General features: G+C 39.5%; 1 protein-coding gene across 2 annotated transcripts in view; it reads right to left on the reverse strand.

Annotated features, from left to right (window-relative positions):
• Nucleotides 1-2,949: 2,949 nt before the first annotated feature.
• Nucleotides 2,950-24,093, reverse strand: part of brf1b (BRF1 RNA polymerase III transcription initiation factor subunit b) — a 58,746-nt gene continuing 37,602 nt past the window's right edge. For both annotated transcript variants that reach the window (XM_060866542.1, XM_060866541.1), the window contains exons 15-19: nucleotides 22,946-22,998; nucleotides 20,198-20,466; nucleotides 6,976-7,027; nucleotides 5,208-5,382; nucleotides 2,950-3,860 (exon numbers count right to left, since the gene is read on the reverse strand). In XM_060866542.1, the coding sequence (XP_060722525.1) occupies nucleotides 3,823-3,860; nucleotides 5,208-5,382; nucleotides 6,976-7,027; nucleotides 20,198-20,466; nucleotides 22,946-22,998 (587 nt within the window). In that variant the 3' untranslated portion in view covers nucleotides 2,950-3,822. The remainder of the gene's footprint in view (nucleotides 3,861-5,207; nucleotides 5,383-6,975; nucleotides 7,028-20,197; nucleotides 20,467-22,945; nucleotides 22,999-24,093) is intronic.

Genomic DNA, 24,093 nt, shown 5'->3' on the forward strand with positions numbered 1-24,093 from the left:
TCCTGAAATAGCTGACTCAACTCTGACGCATCAGTTTCCATCTGCAGCAAATTTGGGAGAAATGGGATTTTCTCACAAGTTAACCTTCAATCATAGCCAATAATCAAACAACACTAACAGCAACAAACAAACTCTACTGTTTTTTGGAATGAGCTGATCTGAAATGTTTAGTTTTTTTCTGGTTAAGTGATCCACCACCTAAAAGTTTACAGAACCTTTATTATATTCGAGATATATGAGCATATGTGATATAATCAGTACTCTGACTGCAACAACCTTGAGTGCACCTGGATGTGCCACGTCTCACACCACATACAGTACAAAACCTCTCGTTTTTTAGATGCTAATTCACATGTAATAGCTAACAGTGCAGCTGCTGAGAACAGCTGTCATCACACGGTATCATTTAATTTACTCTTACAGTAGCTTACAGAAGTCCAGATGTAGGTATAGATTTAGCTCCCTAATGAGAGAGCCTAAGGTGAGAGTGGCAAGAAAAAAAACCTCACTGAGATGTCACGAGGAAAGAAACTACAGGGGAACCAGATTTAAAAACAGAATCCATCCTCTTCTGTATGACACTCACAGCACATGATTAGGTACTGACAGAGACAATGGTCTCATTTATCAAGCTGGAGCACTTACACAAGAAATTTGGTATTCATTAAAATCATTTGATTTCGGAAAGACGGACGTATCCTATTACTAGTGTAACCACCTTGATTGACACACTATGGACATTTTTTCCAGAGATGCCAATCAACCTACCATGCATGTCTTTGGACCGGGGGAGGAAACCGGAGTACCCGGAGGAAACCCCTGAGGCACGGGGAGAACATGCAAACTCCACACACACAAGGCGGAGGCGGGAATCGAACCCCCAACCCTGGAGGTGTGAGGCGAACGTGCTAACCACTAAGCCACCGTGCCCCCGCTGTCCGGTTTAAATAGCTTATTTATTTACATTTACAGCATTTAGCAGATTATCCAGAGCGACTTATAGAAGTGCTTCTATATTTTGAAAAACCCATCCTCATGCTACTTCATTAGGTCAGGGACTAAAAATAGCTTTGAGAAACTTTTGTACATCATTTTATTTCATTATCGTTAATTATAGAATATGGAAAATAAAGAAAGAGTGGCAACATTAAATTATAAATGAAGATAAATATCACTAGTCATTCAGTTATGACAATATATATATATATATATACACATTTAAAAATAGCAGCTTCCTTGTGTGACAGTCTCAGTGTCTATGATAACCTAAGCACACTGTACATTTTTATAAGTCTTCTCTGTTTTAATGTCAAACCGTCTTCTTTACACCTCAGGTTAATTTCACACTTAATTCATTTTTTCTTTCATTTGTTTCTAGAGTTTGACCTATTCAGGTGCTTCCAAACTGCTAAATATTTTTGGCATAGAAGTAAATCGAAATAACTGCCACTTCTACCTTTCAGCCTTTTCTGTCAGCGTTTAGTTATTTCATGTTTCTGTTTGTGGCTGTCATTAAATGTAAATGAGCTGTGTTGGGAAAACGCTTTGCAATTAAAAGGTAATCAACATGCACACGGAACAGTATGAGGAAAATCAGCGTTTAAGAAACTTTTGTAAATCTGGTGGAAATGATTAGTTCGGTTTGGTAAACATTTACACACGACTTTAAAAAAATAACGAGGCTCACTCTGTGGTGAGATTTGCTCCATCATCATCATCATCATCATCATGCTGATGCTAGTGATATCATCAAAATGGACTTTTCCAAATCAAAAGATAAACTTTTTCCTTGTGATAAAATGTGCATCATTTCTATCTTCAACTGCAAACTGGGTCATATACTCAACTACCTTCTGACATTGAAATGACACAACTAAGTAAATCAATTATGGATGTTAATTAGGAAGAATCCCCTGATCTAAGCCAGACTTAAATCTGGTGAAGTAACTGAGATGACCTTGCTTAGCATGTTGCATGGGAATTATGAGTAGAAACCAGAGCCTGGTTTTCAGTCAGAGGGAGGGAAACCGTGCTGTGCTGTTTAATCCAGTCTTTGAAGAACCTGATATAGTTGAAGTGTGAAAGAGTCAGCATCTGCTAACAAATAAATTCAGACATGATTGGCAGGCAGCAGTGCTGCAGTGCCAGACCATTATAGTGTCATATTACCCAAAGGCCTCATGGTTGGAGGCAGGTGGATTGACGGCAATCTACTCCATCAGCACCTGCAGTGTGAGGGAATCTGCCACATAAAAGAGTTTACACCAGCATACCTCTGTCCCAAAGAAACACCTGAGCAAAACACGAAGAAGACACTTTAAAGAATACATTTACTTTATCCATATTTATGGTGTTCATTGGAACCCAGGAATTAAAAAAGAAATCAATGCGTTTTGCTTCACTCGATGTACCACCAGATGTATTTAAACAAGGTGAGCTCTTTGTTTCAGTGCTCTTTAAGTGTGCACCGTGATAATAAAATGGAAATGCTACATGGACGTGTAAGGAACTGTGTATGCAACTCATGAAGCAATCCAGTGATGCGAGCTGACGGTGGATATCACAAGGAGAACAGAGTGCTCACCATCTGCTGCCCACACACACACACACACACACACACACACACGCACACCTGAGGGTCTGGGGGTGATCTCATGTTACACACTGACAGATTTGTCAATGGTTGTGTGTCTTCCAGATGAAAAAGTGACAAATGGGAGACCAGCATTAAAAGGCAGCCATCATGGTACAGGCTTTATATTATATAAAACAAAGAATCTTTACATGTTACATCCATTTAGACACTGATTTATGTCAAACACGTTTAAGACAAACAATAAGATTTGGAAAAGAAAAGAAAATAGCATTCATCAAAAACAAAACATAATAATGAACAGAACATGGTAACATGGTCCCGTAGCAAATATTCCATTTTAGATTTCTTTTTCCTTTTTAACATGCACAATAAAATCTTGACAGTTGGCTGAATACACTTTTGTTTCTCATGGAAATTGTGAATTTAATTACACCTAGGAATGTTCTCAGGCTACCTCCTGTACATCACTGAGCCCTGTGAGGTTTTTCTTCTGAAATTTAATAGGGTTTCACCTTAGCTAAGAGAAAAAACTAAACAAAAAGAGAATATCACAGTAATAAGCACAATGATGCATAATACATTACTGCAATGTATGTAATTACAAACTGAAATATAAATATTTCATAGAAACAAAGCAAGCTAGACATTACAGTATGTACATTTATGCACATGAGGGCCAGTATTATAGATTTTAACATAGCTGAAACTCTGACCAGACTAAAACGACACAAGAATAAAATCCAGTACTTAACATTACTATTTGTTCCAGTAAAAACATAGCATCTATTAACAGAGCACCTTCAGACATTTTTAAAACAGTTGCTGTCAAACTAGAAACATCAGAAACATTATACAGAATTGTCAATAAAATTGTAAAAACATCACTGGAGTGGTTTTAATTCCTAAACGAAAACTTACCAGCTTATTAGGCGTCCTATTAACATGTGTATGCTTTGGTCTACACTTTTGGTTTAAATCTACACTTCTGGTCTTCAGTCATGTGTTTTCCACATGTCACATGCACCCTCAGATGTCTCTCTATTGTCTCAGACGCTGCAGGAGTTTAAACACGTCCAACGACGCATGACTGTTCCTCCATGGTAGTGACAATAACTCACATGATGAGGCCCTGTTTTTTTCTCTCTCTCCTGTCTCTATATCGGAGAGAAAGCATCTCTGTGGCTGATGAAATCATGGCTTGCTGGTGGGACGACAAACGCTACGCACTAAAAAACTTCCTCCTCTTCGACTTCACAGCCATATTCTGGAAAGAGTGGCAGATTTCATGAATTGAATTTTAGAGGATTAAAAACGGTTAATAATATTAGATTTAAAAGTTGGGATGGCATGCAGTCTACCCCCTGTCAGTTAATCTGTGAGCTCATGCAGGTGGAAATAACATTCATTATGAACACATACAGATACAAATATCCGTGTGGTTTTTTTTTTTAATAAAGGCGACAAATATGATACATTTTCATAAAAAGAACTTGGCAATGAAATTGAAATTACACTTTAAAATCAATTGTATTTATTGTTCTTCGACTTTAATAAATCATGTGTAGTTTTATTGTGTTGTCACAGTATGTGCTGTCACACTAAGCTTCAAATCAAATTTCCCAGGTGGATAATAAAGTGAATTGAACTCAATTGAACATTTCCCTCAGATTTTCATCTTATTTGAGGTTAAGGGGGGATGAAAGGGGAGTGAGCTTTGTATTTACTAGGACTGTAATAGTCTTGTCCAGGCAAAAAAATTATTTTGGGTCAATATGTCCTTAACTCTATGGGTAGAAGGTTATTGGTTTGTTTACTATCTACAAAACCTCCATCCAAAATCCATACTTCCATCCAATTTTCCAAACCTACACAAGAGCCTGAATGAATGTATAGTTTTAATGAAAGTTATATTGAAAAGAACAAACATTAACCTTTGACTGTGAATCTTAGGACTCACACTGAAACATAAACTATTATTCATAATACATGTATAATGTGTGCCTAAAAGACCATTACCCAAATTAGAAAGGCTTTACATAAATGCATAATGCATAAATGAATGTTCTCTTATTTTCTTTTCAGATGTAGATTAACAGCAGTGCTCTATATGTTCTCTGTTGAACAACTGCTGATATGCTTTTGCATACTTTAAATCCATTAGTTAGAGTGAGTGTGCAGGTGTACAGCTGACTCTCAAATGTCTCCATTAGAGAAATTATGACAGAAACAAGAGAAGTCCTTTCTTTTGCCTTGATCTTGGTTTCACTTTTATTTGCACTAGGTCTATTGAATTATTGACTCGGTCTGTATCGCCCTGTGACCTTAGTTTTGTCTAAAAAACTGAAGGTCTTAAACTACAGCCTTGAGCTCTATGTATCTATGCAGTTTCCATATTCTATAATTAAGATCTTCATTGTAAATCTATTTAAATAATACATCTAACTTACATCTATAAACACACACATATATATATACTGTATGTATCTATATATATATATATATAAAATACAACACTGATATATATATAAACTGCCTTAAAATGGAACCATTTTAATCACTAACTGCGACTTCGTGACTGGAACTGCTGACCATGTCTTTTGCTCATACTGACCGTTCCCTCCCATGAGCTTCAGAGCACTAACACAGGGCTCTTCCACCTCTTCATCCTCCTCTTCCTCGGTGGGCTCCTCATACGCCACAGGGCCACTCTCAACGACTGGAGGAGGAGTAGGGTCAGGGGGAGTCTCAGGAGTCTCTGAGGGCAGTATCACAGCTTTTGGCACAATCTAAAAATGGCAGGAAGGAGAGTAGCCTGTGTTGATTTTTGACATGCTTATATTGACCTTCAACAAGCCTTGCATTAATCAATGATAGACTGAGGCCAATTTCATTCAGCACTCTGAGAAAACATCCACTAAAAATCAATGACGGGGAGCAAGATAGCAATAAAGTGTAAAAGAAACAAATGGGAAAACTGGATCTCTGCCAATTATGTAGTATATATGTATTCAGTATTGACTCCTTTAATAGCCATAAGGAACAGTAGAAAGAAAAAAAAAAAAAAAAAACAAAGGGAAAGATTTTGAGAGGAATCACTGCCTGGGGAATTCGTGAGACCTAATTAATTATCATGTTGTAGAAAAGCAAAGATGAGTATGGAAGTATAAGCTAATTATAGCTGGCATATATGACATGAGGGTTCTCTTGAGGCAGCCTCTCTGTATGACTGGTAGCAGCAGCAGGGTTCTACTGACTGTCGGAGGGAAAAACTGTGCACAGCTTCAGAAGCAGCCCTTCTGCTGGCCTCAAAGTGAGCCTGACGCTCTGCAATGGGTCAGTCCCCGACTGAGTTAACCCTAACGTGGATCAATCAAATAGAGAAGCTTGGCAGCTATAGAATCTCTGGGACTCATTAAATCAAACATGAAAAGAATGTGCATGGAAAATAATCTAAGTGAATAAATTAGACACTCAACTTAAACAAATGTGAAACTTTAAGCTTTTGAACTATATGTAGTCAGTGTGTAGAAGGCCACTGTTTGTCTCGTATGTTGTAGAAACAGCTCTAGTGGCATGACATTTTCTCCCACTGTGTACAGGCGTACCACTGTCACAAAGTTGACATTACAACTTCAGCAAACACAATAATAAATATCTTTGAGAGCTTCTCATAGTGAGTCACATTGCATGTACATTTTCCCTCTAGACCTTTCCTTGGGTTGAAGAGAGCAGTCAGATAAATGCTCCTGATTGTTTGTTGATGGTGACTCCTTTCCGATTCCCTCACAGGAACACATGCAGTTATGTAACACCAATTCATTTTGCTGTCTCTCTTCCGCCAATCAGAGCAGCTACTCCACAGCAACCAGGACAGGACTGGGAGGTTGCCTAGCGACGGCCCAGTTGACCCCCGCTAGCATTCTGTGTGTGTGTGTGTGTGTGTGTGTGTGTGTGCTCTCTTTCTCTATGCCTGCACGTACCTCTCCCCGTTTCTCCTCTCATTCTGTCTCTCACAGCACTGCGTCAGACTTAAATGCATGTTAAGCAGATCCTAATCTGAACGTAAGTCTCAGATGCACTCAAAGTAAACCAATTAAATAATCAATCCAGGACAGAAGATCCTGGCTTCAGAATAAACATGAATTCCACATAAAGTGCCACATGATTAATGAGAAAGATGTAGCATAGGACATGGGGATGTTTCTGTTATCATATTAATGTACAGATTAGCTTCTAAAATATAAGAAACTGCCTATATTACAAACCATAGCACATATGCTTATGAACTATTCTGGAATGTAATATTGTTTTATATTGTACAGTGAAACATTTCCGATTACTCCTCATGTCATTGCTTCTCAGTTTGAATATTTCCTCACCTGTATAGCTGCTCTTTTCTTCTTGTGATTTGACGATATTAGGGGGCGGAGCCTGAAAAAGTGCAAAGATAAAACTTATTATTGACACATTCTTATAGAGTGAAATGCACATCTACTGTGTTCAATTTGGGTTCGGTTTACAACCACACTGGTTGTGTTCCATCCAGAATATGTTTCAATTACCGCATGCAACTGTACACACATTTTGCAAAGAGATAATTTTAGCACTGGTACTGTAAACATGCCAGGGAAACAGATAACACTGGCAGAATCTTCCGGACTGCGCCCCATTTCGGACTGAATGCATGAAATAAACACAGCAGCAGTTGATTCGGTTTCTCATCACCGGCTGTGCACTCCATTTCAAAACGAAGTTAAGCATTCAGTCTTATCCCTTGCCTCCTCCTGCACTGCAGATTATTCAAGCCTAGCACTTTGTTAAGCCCAAGAGCTGCACCACTGGGTGAAAAGACACCCCGTGGCACTGATGAAATACTTAGCTTACAGCTGCCAGGAATCGGATTTCAACATCAAACATCCTGCTCTATTTAAGGCTAATATTAAAGACACTGTAATGAAAAGTTAATTAGTCTTGTGGGAGAACGGAAGCAGGAAATGACGGAACGATCTGGAGACAATGACCTTGATGTGCGCCTGTGCTGCTTCTGCGTGTGCAGAGCAAAGAGACCTCTGAAGAGAACATACAATTTATGTCTCAGTTCAGATGAAGCCTAAATAGAACTAGTGTAAGGACTGTGGAGAGAAACAGCAGTAGTCAGTAATGCAATGCTGCTAAATTCACTTAAAGGAGCAGTGATAGAAAGAGTTATGCTGGGAAATTATACCAAAAAATACATTTAAATTAAAGAGAATTATAAAGTGAAACTGGATCAATTTAATATATGGTTAAATGTCATACACAATTAAGAAATACACACCACCGTTATCCACACACGTGTGTCTTTCACACAGGAGACAAACAAATGGAAATTAAATAGTCGTTAACCGGGAAGGGGTCAAATGTTAAAGGAAGTGTAAATTGTTCATCTGCTTCTGCGATGAGATCAGCTGTGCTTAAACTTAGAAGCAGTTTCTGCAAAATGATGATGCAAGCAGAAGCCTGATGCATTACTGGGGAAAAGGATGACACACTGATACATTGTGAGAGAAGGAAGATAAGCGTAAAGTAAAAAAATGAAATACTCGATGTCACTGTTGTGGATGCACTTCAGGTTCTCATCCTTCAGGTTATTAATATATGGAAGCTATTTTATATACACATACATGTATATTTTTTAGACATTTAAAGTTACTGTGTACTTGACCTTGTTTGGGTCAACTCCAGTTCATATGTTGACCAGTTCATCTGCTGGTTACAATCATAAAACCATATTAATAATTCAATTAATAATTCATAACAAACATTCAACCACCTGTTCTTGAGATACCATGTTAATGACAATCTAAGATGGATGGACAGATGAATGGAGACACAACCCATAAACACAATGCCTCTAGCACCTAGTGGTGTCGAAATAAGTACAAGTTAAATGTCAAGACAAAATTGGTTAGCAAATGAACGACATTGTACATAGTGCAGTCATTTATGAGTCAATCACCTGCAGATTAACGGCGGAAGGTGTAATTAAAGAAAAATACAAGAGATATGCTACTGTGTTTGAAATATAAAGGATTTGATATAATCAGCATTATGCGTTGCTAATGCATCCAATTATTATCAGTGTACCAACAATGTTCCTGACGTTGAGTTCAAAAATATAAAATGGCCACCTTCCATATCCATCCCTCTACATTTACTCACAACCCAACAACAGCGTAAGCCTAGGCGGCGTCTGGGCCTCCCTGCTGAGTTCTCCCAGAGGACATGTGAGAGTGCTTTCCTGGCTGATAAACGAAAGTGCCAGTAATTAATCAGCTTAAGGAGGAGGAGGATGACGAGATGCAGACTGAGGGCTCGCTGCTCGACGAGCAGAGGGGCTTCCATTTCCTTGTGATTCATTAAGCGAGGCAGCTAGCACCAGCCATCTGCCAGATACAAAGCAAGCTTAGTCTAGCCTGCATTGGCCCAGGCTACTCTGTCAACTGCTGCTGGTGTGTGGAAGTCTGGCACTGATCTCTACTGTAACTGGGGCTTTAAGTTTACTCAACACAATACTGCAAAATGCTTAGACTGAGACCTGGATTCTCTAGCTGTCTGCGACTAACACAATTACCAGCATGAGCAAGCGACAGCAGGCAGTTGGCCTCTGGGCAGAATGTGGAGAATATCTATTGACTGCTTCTTCTTAGAGGGTGTCAGAGGTGTATACAATCTTTTAGCACTGGGCTTGAAGATAGCCCAGGACGAAGCAAATGGAAGTACCACGCAAATGCATTGGGTATTGCAAGGGAATGGAAAAGCTAAGCAATTGCTTTCAGTTATTTTTATATGACCTTCCATTTTATGGAGTAAAGGAAGTAGAGGAAGAATCGATAAGAATCCACCTGAGTCTACAAAATCATAATGGAATCTGAAAAAGCCTGAAAAATAGTGAGAGCATCTTCCAATGCAATCAAACTCTGATTGGTGTAATTTATCTCATTTTCAAATTTAGTTCTGTGACTATCTAGAATAACTTCACATACAAACACGTCTATCTAATTTGTTCATCTTTCTGATATGGAAATCACGTTTAAAAAATCCCACTGAAAAAATAAATGTACACGTAAAAAAAAAAAAAAAAAAAGGTAGACTTTGTTTCCCAAGGCACAAACAAGGAAAAATGTTTCTTTAATTCCAAAAGATACGATAGTGGTCCTTAAGGTCCTGTTCGGTACCTGAAAACTACATTCCTCATAAGTAAACGTACACCACTGATTGTTCCTAAAACCTCAAGTTTAATAGTACTCCTTTTGCTTGGTATTTATCTCAACCTGCTGCTTAATGTCTAATATGGCAGTATAGTGTAAAGACTATGACAGCACATTGTGAAAAAGGTCAGACAGCTTTAAGCACAGGTAAGACTGAAAACACATTAGATTTAGAGCCAGAATTACATTTAGAATGCCGCTGATGCATGGACATGGCTGGTTGGCTCAGTAAAAAAAAAAAAAACACAACCCATTATCCAGCAAATGTTCTTTTATGTGCTTAATGGAGCGAGGCCACAGAAGCAAGATGTTTGTTCTGGGAGCATAAAGCCACCGTAATTCTTGAGAAATGAAAGAGTAGGTGTGTTGTGTTTAGATGGCATCTTGGGGTGAGGCTCCAAATGTGACTGCTGAACTCTGACCCTTCAGCATACACACTTTCTATTGTTGTGGTTTATATTTTCTTGTGCCAGCAGGGTTTGGCTGGGAATGAGCACATCCGCATGTGAGCTCCCACAATCCCTGTGGGCTGGCAACTCACACAAAATAGAGCCAACCAGGAATGACATCCCATATAGCATTCTGTGCCAACTCCCATGTGGCGGTCTGCTATGTGTTTTTTTTTTGCCAGTGTGGATGCATTAACAACATTTGAGCTAGGTGTGAATGACAATGGAGTGTGAAGGACACCTTGGCAAATCAGAGTTTGTCAGACTGTTCTTGTGAAGCATGCAAAGGTCAAACTAAACGAAAATCCTAGTTCAAACAATGAGCATAAAGCCTTGCGTTGTGCTTTTATATAGTATTATATTCATTAGATAATTAGCGGTTCAACATCGATTTCAGTTCAAAGACAGTCTCTACAATAGGGAGAGAGTTAAATCAATTTTTCACATAAAAGCCCACAAAGATCTAATGGATTACCCTTCCTCAACAAAGTCAGTGAGATTTCCACATGGATCAGCTAAACACTCCATGTTATCCCATGTAATGCCAGGAAAGCCCCACACTAAAACATCATACAGCATCTGGTAATTGTTGTTCAACTGCTCTTTAAACCATAAGACATCACATGGAACTAATGAAAAATCCAAACTTTAAAAAATAAAACGTATTTAAAAAAATAATAAATAAACATCTTCACCAAGGGCAAATTACAGTGACCACAATGAGAGATTATTCAAAAAGGGAAATAGGTTCATTTTGTGTGTCTGGTCTATGATTAGACTGTTGCATCGGGAGAACCACAGAGAGTGCAGAAGGCTTGCTTGCTGAGCTGCCCTGGTGAGGGGGGGCGCCATCCTGATGCCAGGCTGCCTGCTTGCTCCCACTCCAAAACAGATGGCAGATGAGCTGGCTAATGGGGTGAATTCACGCAAGATAAATTTATCCACTTAACAATCAATCCCCATGTTGCCTTATCATCAATAATTTCCCACACAACGGCAGATACTGTGAGATAAAGACAGGAAGAGATGATAAAAAGACAAAGTATGTAGTAGTTTCTTATACCAACATATTACAGAATCCGTGACTGCACTTTTTGTAGGCAGCTGAATACTTTCTCTATGAAGTTTAATTGATGGTCAGTGTAAATGAAATAACTTTCTTGTCCTTCCACTATGACAGTGTCACATTAACCACAAAACAGTCATTAACATTACAGTCACTCATCTATCTTTGTAGTAATATAAGAGTTCAGTGTCACTGTAGAAGGGATTTAAGAATCAAGATCAAACTCTTCTAAACTTTTGGACAAACACTTTCAAGTGACTTTTTCTGTGAGCTTATAATGCTTGATACAGCTGTAATGCCTTTTGTGGATGAGCTCTGAACCCCTGTAGGATCCATTTAGCCAGTCAGTCAATAAGACATGTCAATGAAATCTGACAGGGGGAAGTAATTCTGCTGATCCAATACTGGGACTGCATGAATACAGAACAGGACTAAATGCAGACTGAAGGAGACCCTAAAACAGCAGGTCATAATAAATGACTAGGATGGAACTCCAACTGATATTGAAAATGATATATTGAACCATGTGTGCTACCTAACCCCATGTCACTTAAATCACTCTACCTTGATTGGTAGTACAGTATGAGTTACTATCTTTAATTTACGGCTAGTTGATCTGGTTTTACTGCTAGCAACTAGTTAGTTCCAAAGAGCCACTCCCTCAACACAGCTAGCCACAAAATCCATTTATTTGTAATGCGCTTTTGACAATAAACATTGTCTCAAAGCAGCTTCACAGAACATAAGAAACATAATACAAAAAAATTGTATTATACAAAGATTAATATTATACAAAAGTTCGATATAGACTTATATTTAAGCGTATTTGTATTTATCCCCAATGAGCAAGCTTGAGGTGAGTGAGGCGACTGTGGCAAGGAAGTGGCAAAAAGTTTGTATTTATCCCCAATAAGCAAGCTTGAGGTGACTGAGGCGACTGTGGCAAGTTTAATGTCAACTACCTTAGATGGAAGAGAAGGAAACCTTGAAAGGAACCAGACTCTTAAGATAAGATAAGATAAGATAAGATAAGATAAGATAAGATAAGATAAGATAAGATAAGATAAAAAGGGAACCCATCCTTATTTGGGTGACACTAGAGGGTATGATAATAAATATACAGTCTGACAATTGTGTATTGATTAGGAGGTTGTTGCCTTCAAAGACAGTATCTTCCAGCACAAACAAGATATCTTGCTTGTTTTGATAACAATTCTACTGCATTCCCTCCAATATATGTTAGATTTGTAGTAAATGGGTAAATACTTGTATGTTCATACATTGTTTTTATGCTGTGAATATTCTATCACCATCTGCCAGTGTTAGAATATGCCGAAAACAATGCCGATGCTCTTCACAATTTCTACTGTTTACTTAACAGACTTGGTATGTTAAATGTACCTAAAGATGACAGTGACTATCAACAGCTTATCTAGCACTTCAAACTCCCTAGCAGCATCAAGAACATCACCAGCTGTGAGCTGGAAATAAATGTATGAAACTAAAATATACAGATGTTCACAGGTGGGAGTTGGTGAGGTGTCATATCAGCCTTTCTCACTCCCACTGGTCACATCACTTTGCCTGTTGCATACATAAAGCTACAATTATTTTTTGCATTGCAAGCCCAAATTTACACAGTGATAAATGCCTGGCCTCCTGTGGCTGGAACTCAGACAATCGTATTTCAAACAAATGCTTCCAGGCCGCATTTTCACATCGCTGATGGTGTGAATGCAGAGCAGTAATAATACATTAATCCTATCTGACTGAGCATTCTAGAAGAACCCTGAAAAGACCAGTAGAGCTGTTTTGCATGATGCAGGAAAGAAAGATCTTTCAGAAAAGCCAGCAGGATATAATGGAATTCCAATAAGCCTCTGCTCAGGACACACCCATATGATATATGAGACATAGCAAACGAGCCTGCCATCGTGTCTTGCCTACAGCAAGAGTGGTCTGTCTGACTAAAACATAATAAAGGTCAATCACGAGTAAGTCAAATGTACTGTAATACTTTGCACTGAGGAAGTAATATGACTGGATGAGACGGTCTTGAAACATAAATCAATGCTCACGCTTACACCGCACACACATAGAGAAGGGGATGAGAGGTTAAAATACCTAATGCAGACCAGAGAAAAGCTCGCTTACATAGCGTGAAGCCATTAAAAATTCAGCTCACGCTCTCAGTTCCAAAGCGATGATAAAGATACTGGAAGGATGCATACATTAAGAGTTGGGTGAGTTCCACACCTCCTGGTGTCAAGACAGCTTATCACACGTCCTGCAGACCACTGAGGAAACCCCCCAGAGTCTGGAGGCTGGTCGGGAGGGATCCAGGGCAGAGAGAGAAGAAGTGATTATCCTCTTGCTATCTTCCTCTCCAGTGGTTCAGCAGGAAGGAAGTACAGAAGGGGGATGTCCTCTACTGTTATAACTGTGCTTAGCTCATACCTCTGCAAACTCAATTTTCTCACAGAATGCCTTCTGTGTGAAATGGGCAGACGGTGACCCTATGATGCCAACTTTACCATACTGGCAAGGACATAAAAATTAAGACATTGTTTAGAGCAACATATATATATATACTTATTAATGTATTAAAATAATAACTACTACGGTTTCTAATCTAACATGCATTTCTTTATTCATTCATCTTCACTAATTTGTGTGTCCTGGTTATGGTTGAAGTAACAAGTTGGCACCACTTAATTTCATTAACCTAGACTTTTTTATTGACTGATCTTCTTTTTTCTGCTGCACAGTATCCAATATACTCCCAGATTAATCAAAGTGTTACTGGATACATTAAGTTGTACAATATTAAACATTTATTGCTCTGTCTGCTATGTGGGAGTGGTCTGTCTTACAATCACTAGAAAACAATATTAATTGCCATATTTTGCAGTGTATGCGCATGATATAATGAGAACACAATATATTTCAGGCTGGAAACTAATGCAGCAATGCATGCTGGTCAAAAAGACAAATTTAATGAGAGGTCTACCTGCCACAGAGAATACAGGGGAAGACATAATAGCTTTAACAAACTTTATATGATCAAATATTGTGATAATGCATATTTAGAGCACTCTGATGGTCAGTTCTGACTGCGGGTAATAATTATTAATCTGGTTCAACAAAGCACAAAAATAAATGCACCGCATCTTATGTACTTGAAGCGTGCAGACTGCATCTGCTGTAGTGCTTTACACATGAAAAGTGATTAACTCAACTACTGATACGCTTTGCCGCTTTGCCCTATTCAAATTAAATTAACGAAATTAACCTTTTTCAAATGATCAAATTAAAGTACCGATCTAATGTTTCTATAACAGCCCAAATTTACATGACTGTGATAAGCTGCTATGAGTCACAAACCAAACCTTAGTGGACTTTGTGAGTTTAGACGACCTAATCCTACACACAGTGATTTAGAGAGATATTTTAACTCTGTAAAAAAATGAAAACATGCCATCTTCGAAAGCATAACAAGTAATGTGTTGCTTTGGATGTGTGGGAATATACAGTGGTGTGAAAAAGTGTTTGCCCCTTCCTGATTTTTTATTTTATTTTTTTGCATGTTTGTCACATTTTAATGTTCCAGATCATCAAATAAATTGAAATATTAATCAAAGATAACGTTTTTAAATGAAGGTTTTTATTATTAAGGGAAATCAAAATCTAAACCCACATGGCCCTGTGTGAAAAAGTGTTTGCACCCCTGTTAAAACATAACTGTGGTTTATAACACCTGAGTTCAATTTCTCTAGCCGCATCCAGGCCTGATTACTGCCACATCTGTTCACAATGAAGAAATCACTTAAATATGTCCTGACTGACAAAGTGAAGTAGACCGAAAGATCCTCAAAAGCTACACATCATGCTGAAATCCAAAGAAATTCAGGAACAAATGAGAAAGAAAGTAATTGAGATCTATCAGTCTGGAAAAATTTATAAAGCCATTTCTAAAGCTTTGGGACTAAAGCGAATCACAGTAAGAGCCATTATCCACAAATGGCGAAAAAATGAAACAGTGGTGAACCTTCCCAGGAGTGACCCGCTGACCAAAATTACCCCCAAATGCGCAGCGACGACTCATCCAACATGTCACAAAAGACCCCACAACAACACTCAAAGAACTGCAGGCCTCACTTGACTCAGTTATAGTCAGTGTTCATGATTCCACCTTAAGAAATCGACTGGGCAAAATGGCATGCATGGCCGAGTTCCAAGACGAAAACCGCTGCTAAGCAAAAAGAACATAAAGGCTCGTCTCAGATTTGCCAGAAAACATCATGATGATCCCCAAGACTTTTGGGAAAATACTCTGTGCACTGACGAGTCAAAGGTTGAACTTTTTGGAAGGTGTGTGTCCTTTACATTACATCTGGTGTAAAAGTAACACCACATTTCAGAAAAAGAACATCATACCAACAGTAAAATATGGTGGTGGTAGTATCATGGTCTGGGGCTGTTTTACTGCTTCAGGACCTGGAAGACTTGCTGGAACCATGAATTCTGCCGTCTACCAAAAAATCCTGACGGCCATCTGTTCGTGACCTCAAGCTGAAGCGAACTTGGGTTCTGCAGCAGGACAATGATCCAAAACACACCAGTAAGTTCACCTCTAAATGGCTGAAGAAAAACAAAATGAAAAGTTTGGAGTAGCCTAGTCAAAGTTCTGACCTGAATCTTATTGAGACGCTGTGGGATGACCTTAAAAAGGTGGTTCATGCTCGAAAACACTCCAGAGTGGCAGAATTACAACAATTCTGCAGAGATACAGTAAGTGGACCAAAATTCCTCCACAGTGCTGTAACAGACTCATTGCAAGTTATAGCAAATGCTTGATTGCAGTTCTTGCTGCTAAGGGTGGACCAACCAGTTATTAGGTTTAGGGGGCAAGCACACAGGGCCATATAGGTTTGGATTTTGTTTTCCCTTAATAATAAAAACCTTCATTTAAAAACTGCGTGTTGTGTTTAATTGTGTTATCTTTGATTAATATTTCAATTTGTTTGATAATCTGAAACATTAAAGTGTGACAAACATGCAAAAAAAAAAATATAAAAAAATCAGAAAGGGGCAAACACTTTTTCACACCACTGTATGTGTTGAAGACCTGTATAAAACATGGCTCATGGGGAAACTTGTACCATTAAAATAGCGTCACCTGCCAAAAAAGGCTGAGAACCATTGCTCCTCGATCACTAACTGACACACATACATTCATAAGCATGTACTGTGGAGGCTGCTAAATCCACCCTGCCTTCCAGTGAACAAAACAGTGTGGGGGAGTAAATATGCCCTAAACTGATCACACAAAGAATCTGACATGGTGCAGGGTAGCTGTAAAGGAAGTACCAATTTTCTCTTCGTGTGCGGCTGTGCAGCTTGGTAACAGCTCTTGCTGTCATCATGATGCCCTTTGTTGCATCTGGTCAGAACGACAGGGAAACCCGAAGAGCAGGAGAGATCTGTCCTGCCACCTCCGCTCATGTCAGAGCGCATACACATTCTTGATGCCACCAGGAGACATAAGCCTCCATTAACAGACAAGGTCTAGTCTGGCTTAGTAGAGAAGAGAGTGGGAGAGGGCTCCTGCTGAGACAGCTTGAGCAATGTGAAATGTGACTGACTCAACCTCCCTCAGCACCTAAAGAGCAGATGGAAAAGCAAGGCGAGAAAGCTCAAAGGGTTTACAAGACGGTCTTTCGGTGCCACAGTGCTAACTATTCACCATGCGTCTAACCTGCTGCTGAAGCGAGCCATTTCATCTCTGCTGAGAACTGGAGGAATATGTACTTAAATTTGAATCACATAAGTGAAATCAAAAGAATGATTATAATTAAAAGCTTTGGGGATCCCAGTTAGCATTACTGAAATAAATCTTCCTGGTCCTCATTGGACAGAATTTATTGTTTCCATGTAATTCACTTAGTCACTGCTAATTCATTTAGGGCCTTGTGAATTTGTTTATATCTTGCTTTCATTACTTGATAAGCTTGCTGGCAATGGGGTCATTAGTCACCATAGAAAACAATGTGCAATCTACATGTTTAAGTTCCCCTGAGAATACTGCTTAGAAAAACTGCAACATCCAGCTGTTATAAGGGATGTAGTTCCCATCAGCAGGAAGTGGCTCCCTGATTCCTACCACCATGCATCCTCTAGTCAGCCGAACCACAGCCCACTGATAAATCACGACCCTAAACAATAGAAGACTCCATGTTTTGAAATCTGGTCTAAAGCCTTTTGGGTCAGAGATGAAGCATGAAATGACCCAGAGAATAAGGCTTGGCCAGTGGACATGACCACATAACAAAGTTTAGCTAGTTAAACTGTGGGACCAAAATTCCAAGCATTCCTTTATGCATTATTTGTGCCTCTTCTTCTTTGTAATCCATGCTAATCTGGACTTCTCCCTGCCTGCCTCTTCCAAGAGGAATTTTCTTGTGTATCATCCCTTTCACGCTTGCAAGCATGGCTGCAGAGTCTTTGTCGAGGGGAGGGAAAAGCCTTCTGAGACATAATCTGTCACAGTCTCAATGTATCTTAGAGGCCACGCTGTCTCTGGCTCAACATGACCAGACTATAAGAAAACCCAGCACCCTTTCTGCTCTGGTTACTAAGGCAGTTGCTTCAGGGATTTGGTGACATGGAGGTCCACCAGTATCAACCATGTGGCATGCTCTTTTAATGGTTGCTGGGAAATGATGTCTGAGTTTAATGGCTGAAAGCTCTGTGCTGAATCTGCAGTTGTAGGGGATGAATAGCCAAACCCATAATGTAGGATGAGCAATGCTGGATGAAAACCTTGAGCTGACTGGAAACAATGACATTAGCTGTGGTAAATGTTGCATTTCCACTGGGAATAAGGAGCCTCTGTAACAGTCTGTGAAATTCATCAGGGTAACTCAGTACTTGGGACATTTCTGGCAACGTCAGTGTGATGTTAATGTAGTACAAAACTTACTTAATACCACCTTTTGAAAAACAAACACACATCAACACTTACCTTTATTTTCTGACTTCTGGCTAATATATCTATACAGTACCTCCAGAAATTAGGCAAGAAAGCCTCACAGATACAGTAGAGTTCTATTTTTACAATTAAATAGCAAAAGCCTGGCAATGATTTCAAAGCAGGAGGAGGTACTGTAAGATGAAGATCAGACAAGCATCACGTAGCACTCTGGGAGGAGACACGTCAGGATGCGTTGTCACTCTTTTTGAGATATGTGTGTAGAGGATTCAGAAGCAGCTCCTCCTGCCTCAACAAGTTTAGATTTGCACTTCAAAAGCTGAACTATGCGTACTAAAGACTCAGAACCTTTAACAACATGCAGGGGTGTATACAGGGAGGGATGAAAGACCAAAAAAAAGAATGAAATAAAGGTACTGTATGGCATTTATGCTGTAGTCTTCCTGGAGAAGTGCTTTGTTTTTCTACCTCTGTCAGTATAGAGGTCATGCAGTGGGCTGGGATTGGCATCCTCTGTAGGAGCTTGGCAATGTGTGTGTGTGTGTGTCTGTGTGTGGGTGACGGATGGTGGAGTTGAGCTTTCTTGGGTACACTTTCAGAGAGGTGTGGGGTCATTCGGTTTAAGGAACGGTGTAAAGAACGGCTTATACAAACAAAAACAGATTTGTTTCTCTCTGCTCTTAGACTGCAGAGTAAATATGCACAATAAATATGCAGAGGTTAAGAAATGTAACGCATTAACATGAAGCTGATGCAAATGATTCTTCAGCAAGAGAGAGTGACACGTATCAACAAATACTTTTTAGTTATTTCAAAACTTAATTCTTGCACAGGCAAAAGGGAAGAAAACAGTTGTGTGTTTTGTCAATAGACTATGGCCAAGTTTGATTGGTATATGAAATTAAGGCACCAAGGCCAAATTGTCCTCCCACAATAGCTCATTAAATGTTTTCCCATGCTTCGGCAGGAGAGAAACGAGACCTTTTCTCTCAACCAAAGCTGTAACCTAATAAGAGTTTATTGTCAGATTTGTTCCACGTGCCATCCGTGACATAATTTAATACCTTTTAATAAGCCTTAGCCAGTCAGTGGCAGGGGCTAAAGTGAGTTTGCATTATATATGTTTTTAACAGTAAAACCGCTTCTGTTTCGCACAAAAATGTTTTTTAAAAATTCATAGCTAATTCCAGTAGCTAAAGAAGCCGTGTTTATCATTTTATTTTTATAATGCCTCTAAACATGTTTATTTTATTTCAAATGATAATGTTTTACGCTAATGTTTTACGATCTGGACTACAGTTCATAATTCTGCTTCTTCTTGACAAGAATGAAATTAGTAAATGAGTTATTTATGAAACAAACATACGAAATTACATAATAAGAACCTTTAGTGAAAGTGTCTGGCAGAGATTCATTACTTTTCGTACAGAGACATTTGGAGCCCTAGAGGACTATTAATTGGAGAGGGGGAAAGCTTAGAAAAAGCACCGCAGGGTGCCAGGTGACAGCAAACAGAAAAGACTGGCCTAGAATTGATGACGAGGTCCCTCCTGGTAGAAAGAACTCTGAAGGTCAGCCAAAGCAAGACAAAATAATATTAAAGACGGACAAGGAGAAAGTACCCTGTCAAGGACAGTAAGAACCTTTCGATCTTGTCTTTTGTCAGAGGTACAAAAGAAGTATTTCAAAACTTTCAATAGAAGATTGCAATAAAAGCACTACTACAAACTACATGGCTGTAGACAATGAGGGAAAGCTCCTTCACAGCAAATGAACCTATTATTTCATAAAACAGCAATCACTAAACAGCTTGCTGTGTTGAAAGGAAACTCTGTTAATTCTCACCTTTTCCCCATGAGGCTTGCAGGCTTGGCCAGACCCAGATTGCTCTTGTTGGGCTGTTTCTTACGACGAGTGAGCTTCTTACGTCCAGGGACGATACCAGACACTTCCTCTGTCTTATCTGCTGGGCTGCTGCTGCCTTTGCTGTTCAGGTCTCTTAGTACATCGTAATTGATTTTGCTTGAAATCTTCTTCTGTTCCAGCATCTTCTCTATTGCCTCTCCTGCAGTGCTGGCCCGAATGGGCTCTCGCCTTTTGGATGGCTTTTTTGGCTGCACAGTCACAAAGAGAGCGAATTAGAGGAGCTGGAAGAACAAAGCTCTGAACTAAAAAATACATAAAGAATCAGCACAGAATAGTGGCTCTGCACTGCTGACAATCCTCTGACTTACTGAAAAAGAACCACATTTAGGTTCACACCTTGAATAGATAAGATTCTAAAGCTAAAACCTACACGAATCAACTAGAATGTTAAAAGCACTGATTGGAGAAGCGAATAACACTAATTATCGTGCTAAAGCAGCACCTGTATTATGGAGAAAGTAAACTGTCAGCTCTCAAAATTTTATGTTTTGAAAGCATGCATATGGATCTGAGCAACTTAACTAGGGCCAAATTGTGATGGCTAGATCAGGGTTCCCACTCTTTTTCAGAGATCATTTTCCAGGACTTTTCCAGGACATTTCAAATTTAGCCAAAAAAGACAAGGATCACAGATTCACGGCCTAAAGTAATATGTTCGTCTCTCCAGAAGTCTTAAAAACAGCGTACACTTTATGGCTATTACTTAACTATACTTTTAAAGACAATTTGTCATGTGAATGAAATTTCAACATTTATAAAATAAAAAGACCGCACATATTAATACCCTTTCCTTTCTCAGGCCAATGCCGTCATGCATGCTTTAGTTTGCTGTGCATTCCCCTTGCACATGATATTCAGATTAACAAGGTTAATATAACCTGCTTACCTGTCAACATTTGCTGAAAACATGCGAGCACTTAAACCATTCATAGCACCTGAAACCGCCAACACAAGACAGCGTCATCCGTCACAGCGAGATTAAACAGCATAACAAAAAACCCGTCAAAACTCAGCGTCCCTGAACAGAGCGCTTTCTGTTACTAACGTTAATTGTTTCGACCAGTTGTAAACTGTTCTTTAAATGATCAAGAACATTTAAAAATAATAATTTTCCAGGACAACTAGATTTTTTCCAGGACAATTTAGGTTTTTTCTCATTTTCCATGCGTTTTCCAGGACTGGAACATTGGTCATTAATTTTCCAGGATTTCCAGGTTTTCCAGGACGCGTGGGAACCCTGCTAGATGACTGGGTCAGAGCATCTCCAAAACATCAGGCTGTTCTTGCTATGCAGTGGTTAGTATCTACCAAAAGTGGTCCAAGAAAGAAAAAACAGTAACTGGTGGGGTGAGGGGCCAAGGCTCATCGATGTGCAATGACGAGAGAAGAGAGTTTACGGTGCGAAGTCTAGCCCGTCTTGTCTGATAACACAGAAGAGCTATTGTTGCACAAATTGCTGAAAATTTTAATGCTGGCTATGATGGAAATAATGCTTGTTGTTTATGTGTCTGCACAGCTGCAGACAGGTCAGCATGTCCATGGTGACCCCTGTCCACCACCAAAAGAATCTACAATGGCCACATAAGTACTGCACATGGAGCAATGGAAGAAAGTGGTCTGATGAATCATTCATTCATCTTCTACCGCTTATCCGAACTACCTCGGGTCACGGGGAGCCTGTGCCTATCTCAGGCGTCATCGGGCATCAAGGCAGGATACACCCTGGACGGAGTGCCAACCCATCTCAGGGCACACACACACTCTCATTCACTCACGCAATCACACACTATGGACAATTTTCCAGAGATGCCAATCAACCTACCATGCATGTCTTTGGACCGGGGGAGGAACCGGAGTACCCGGAGGAAACCCCCGAGGCACGGGGAGAACATGCAAACTCCACACACACAAGGTGGAGGCGGGAATCGAACCCCGACCCTGGAGGTGTGAGGCGAACGTGCTAACCACTAAGCCACCGTGCCCCACCTGATGAATCATGTTTTTTTTTTTTTTTTACATCATGCGGACAGCTGAAGAGTTCAAGGTGTTGCTTTGGAACCCAAATAGACAAGATCTCAATCTAATCCAGTTTCTGTTGATGACAATAAAGGCCCCACCTTGCAATTGATAAGGATTTAAAGGACTTCCTGCTAATGTCTTGATGCAATATCTTGTGGACTCCATGCCTGGACAGGTCAGAGCTGGTCTGATTATGCAAGGAGGACCTACACAAAATTATCCAGGTGGTTTTAATGTTCTTTCTGCTCAGTGTATATTTACTCACAGAAATTAACTGCACACGTTAAACCCTGCAGATATCAAGATGGAGCTTGTAAAAGTGATTCAGCTTGTATTATCACGAGTGATCTCCAAAACCGGAGTTGTTTCAGAGTGGAGCAAATCCCAGCATGACAGCCTTGACTTCTGTACATGCTATGTACAGCAGGTTCTCAGCATCTTATTAGAGGTCCAGCAGTGCAGATGTCAGTATAAAGAGGTTAAGTGCACACAGCACAGGGAGTCTGGGCTGAAACCAGAGATGTAGTCTAGATCAAATGGAAAGTGTATGAATCCCACAGACAGGGATATGTTTGAGAACACTAGCACCAGAACAGGGCAGGGGCTGGGACCCCCGGCTTAGTGTTGTCACAAACGTGAAAAACTCACCTTCTCCTTATAGATCCCTTGTTCTTTCTCCTTAGCTATCCTCTCTTCTTTTTCTGAAAAGACCAGAATAAATCAATTTAAAAGGAAGCGTGCTAGCTTTTGAGATATAAAGTGAGTTTGGCTTGTTTCAGCTAACAGGGGAAAAAAAGTTATAAATGTCACTTACCCATATTAATTTCTTGTAAATAGAACTAACAATATTTTACTCACAATCATGGAGTTCTTACTGAATGTCAGCACGACTGTGATTACACGGCACTCACCCTGCAGGCTTGACGTTCTTAATTGTACGCCAGTGATATGATATGATATATAAACAAAATCTAAAATCTCACAGTGAAAAAAATGTATAAATATGACCTTTAATATAAGCACATGTATTCTAACCATGTTAAAAACCTTTAAAGAATTACATATTAGTGTCGCAATTATTAGCACCACTGTGTACAACCTACATTTGCAAACATAACTTATTTTTTCCTACTATTTTGGATTCCGAATCTCTCTAGATCCTCTTAGGTTCTAGGTCAACCCATCTAGATTCTTCGTTAAAAGCTCCCAAGTTTTCAAAGGGGGGGGTTGTCAGAGGATGGGGCAGACAGGTTAGACGCTTGATTCTGCGATTAATAACCTTTTATTGTGAGTAGGATCGTGTTAATGATCGCCTTTTTTGTAGAACGATCCTCACCCAGGTGTTTATGTTTGTGGTAAGATAAAAGCCTGTTCTGCATCTTCCCAGTGGTTTCTTGGTAAGTCTAATTCCAGGCTCGATGACCCCAAAATGCTACCAATTTTCTGCAAGTCGCTAACTCTGATCCTTGGAGAAGGTTTTGCCTCCCTAATGGTCCTTCTCAGTGTGTGTGGGGGAGACTTGTGTCCTGTTCCATGTCAGTTCAATATAGGTCCAGTTGCTTGCAACGGCTTAATTAATCAGAGGATATGAACATTTTGAGGCATGTAGACATTTTTATAGCTACTGAATTATGTATGAAGGTCAACACACTTTTGGTTCATTTCATTTGTGTGCTTACTAATTGTCCCAATGTTGATGAATGGCTACGAGAATTTGGCCTCTGTGTCAACTCATATTTATATGCCAGTGAAACACTATACCAGTGAAGAACTGCTTGAGTACCTAAACATTCAGG

This window comes from Tachysurus vachellii, chromosome 3 (assembly GCF_030014155.1).
Source record: "Tachysurus vachellii isolate PV-2020 chromosome 3, HZAU_Pvac_v1, whole genome shotgun sequence".
NCBI classification, from domain to species: domain Eukaryota; kingdom Metazoa; phylum Chordata; class Actinopteri; order Siluriformes; family Bagridae; genus Tachysurus; species Tachysurus vachellii.